Here is a 3056-nt window from a genome sequence, read left to right on the forward strand (position 1 = left end):
ATTGAGTAAAATGTCTCAGAAAAGATCCCTTAACCCAGCTATAAAGCAGTCTATTTATGTTTTTTCATATTTTCTGTAATAAACAACTTTTTCGAGAAAAAAATTTTTGTCCGGATTTAAGTGGCGGACCCTGTATATTGCTTATTCTTCTAACGTTGTGTATAATAAACGAATTAGTTTGTACAAATGATTTCTTTATTATTACAACCTGTTGTCTAATCCAACTCTGATTTTCTCTCGATACACAGAACTATATTAAGTAATAAAATATGTATACTTCGTCATTGTTATTTCTTGCCATCAACCTTTGCAACTTACAATTAGTCATATTTGTCTTGATTTGCAGTGCGTTCTACACATATGATATAAAATTGCAATTCTGCAACTGTCTCGTCTTACTCGCTTTACTTTGCATCGCGTTCCGAAACATAATATAATCACACATTTGTGTGTAAGAATATGTTAAACAAAACATAATCAATCCACGTTTAATCCCGATTGTACCATGTTCAATAATACTTGAACCGTGTGTAACCACAATTACACCGCAAAACAAACCACGTTTAACCTCGGTCGTATTATAATTAACCCATTTTCAATTATAATCAAACCACGTTTAACCAACATCGAACCACGTTCAACCATAATCAAACTATGTTCAACCATAATCGAACCATAAACAAACCACGTTCAACTATTATTGAACCACGTTCAATTATAATCGAACCATAAACAAATTGCGTTCAGTTATAAAACCATGTTAAACCGCGTTAATTTATATAAACATATGCTATGGAAGAGAAGGGTAGTAAATGTACAAAGTTGTTTTGTATAACAGTTTATTGTCGTTTAGACCACCAATTAAATATTGTAAATACATTTTGTAATGCACAATGTTTCACAAGTTCTTCACATCGTAAACACTTCAATACATTCAGTTTATTTAAAGAAGCAATATCATCGTAATCGGCACCCAATGTTTTAATAATTTATCATGTCGTACGTCATTATCAAGAATATCAGCTAGCCAGTTACATTTTTCGAAACCTTTAACATAGACGAGTGAAGACGCGTCGTCATCATTTTCTGCAATGCCGCAAATAGCTGTTGTAATCAAATTCTTTGCTTTGCGGTATGCAACATTTCCATCCTTCCAACGCAAACCATGATGATACATCATCAGCCAAGAAGCTGTTGATCTGCCTGATCTTGCGAGTAGACTCCACGGGAAGGGACTTCCAAAAATGTAATGCGAGAAAACAGTGCTCTTTTGCAATACCGCTACTTCCTTGACAATAAATCTTTTCCCGACTACAAATCCTTGCAGGTCTACAAACGTCGGCACAACCATGTTGACGTAATCGTGTGACCAACAAAAGACAAATGCTATCTATCGTAAAGTACTTTCGCTCTTAAACGATTTTNAGATTATAGAGGGGAGAAGCGCTGATGTTGCAGTTTATGTAATTTTGCGCACTACGTTGGTTAACGGATTGTATTCAATAACACGATCGTGCAAAATGAGACAATAGGCTGTAGTATTTTTTGATATATTTTCTTTGCAATCGAATTCAATTCGCACATCGACGGCTGCACTTTTGACCGCCTCGTTTTGACGCAAATCAATGGCCACTAAAGGACCACATTGCAGAAAGTTGGAAATCGTGAGAAACGGTACGACAACACCACATCCGTAATACGCTTTACGGAAATGTGTGTACATATGGTACCGAACGGCATATTTTTTTCTATCAAAATCTAAATGCAAGTCGTCATAAGGATAGAATTCAGAATTGAGATAAAGTTTCACATTGGTCAACTGACAGTGATCGAATCGCGTGACATCTGCTGACATATCGTTTCTTCGAGCAGTCTGTAGCGCAAATATGACGTATCTCGGTTTCTCAAGTTGTGTCGTCGTTTTTACGGCCCACGAGTGTTTAGTCATGCTTTGTAATAATGGAAACTCATACAGATCCCACGAGCGGAAACTCATGGTCAAATACTGTTCGCTTTCCAGAGTTCGTAGCAGCGAGAGCTTTGTGACATCGTTCAATACTACATGTGGCATTCGCTATTGTATTTTAAATAATTCAATTTTTCCATCTAATGCTTCACCATCTACCTCAGAAACTGCTGTTATGCAGTTTTTGTCGTTGCGCGATCGTATTAAAATTCATGACGTGCATTGATAACGCTTGTAGTTTTTGCAAAATTTTAATATCATGCTGAGAGGTACGCAGAAACTAAAGTAACTATCTACGTCCGTATGTTGTGTAATATCCCATCCAGCATTTTTCATGGCCATGCTTTTATCATGTGTTAGCGGTATATAGTTTTTGATCGTGCTAGTTATTCCAACGTTTCTATTACGATCAATCTCCATATCATTGAGTTCATAGCGAATCTCATCGAACATAAAAGGCACACAATTATTACCCAGAAATACTTCTTCTTCGTCTTTCGTCGGTAACCTCATTTTTCCTTCGACGTAAGGAAAACTTTGACACGGTAAAGTGTACAAGTCCTGCTGTTGTATAGATATGCGTATCTCATCACTGTGTTCAAATGTTGTGTTCACGTACGGATTGTACGTGTGAGTTTCAATCTTAACGATGCGATTGTCAAAGATCGGCTCACCTCCAACGTTTAAAATGTCGCACATATTTTCAAAATTCTCGTACAATAAATCCCAACGATTGTAAAAATTCAACGTTTGTTGAACTTAGCTTCTTCCGATTACTGTACGTCGTAGTAGTAGTAGTAGCAGGTGTTTGTAATGAAAACTTTTTTTTTTATGAGGGGAAATGCGTTATGCACCCTAGCCCTGTGGAGATTTGGGCGAAGAGTGTGGGACTCGCACCCACTAAAACCTCTCAATAGCCTCCACCGGACTCAGTGTGGGAGCCTGTGGCAGCCAAAAGGCTATTACTTCTCCAGGCCCGCCCTAGTCCAAGACTTGTCTTTAAAGGACAACGCCTTCTATCACCGTTGCCTTTGGGGTTCCAATCTGCGGTTCCAAAAGTATGATCCAATCAGAAGTGATTATCTCTCAA

The 3056-nt window shown here is 37.6% G+C and overlaps 1 protein-coding gene and 1 pseudogene across 1 annotated transcript; one reads left to right on the forward strand and one right to left on the reverse strand.

Moving 5' to 3' along the window:
* The window catches only part of LOC109861216, a 3306-nt pseudogene extending 2942 nt beyond the window's left edge, over positions 1-364 (forward strand).
* A 1095-nt stretch (positions 365-1459) lies between these two features.
* On the reverse strand, positions 1460-2071 carry LOC109861218. The gene has a single exon (XM_020440771.1). The coding sequence runs from the start codon at positions 2069-2071 to the stop codon at positions 1460-1462; it is 612 nt and encodes a 203-aa protein (XP_020296360.1).
* Between the last annotated feature and the right edge of the window lie 985 nt (positions 2072-3056).

The sequence above is a fragment of the Pseudomyrmex gracilis genome, unplaced genomic scaffold, assembly GCF_002006095.1.
Source record: "Pseudomyrmex gracilis isolate BER0280 unplaced genomic scaffold, ASM200609v1 scaffold_641, whole genome shotgun sequence".
NCBI lineage: Eukaryota > Metazoa > Arthropoda > Insecta > Hymenoptera > Formicidae > Pseudomyrmex > Pseudomyrmex gracilis.

What these genes read in the sequence shown, in the direction of transcription:
- LOC109861218 (XM_020440771.1), bottom strand. Translation starts at nt 2,071, where the DNA reads ATGCCACATGTAGTATTGAACGATGTCACAAAGCTCTCGCTGCTACGA.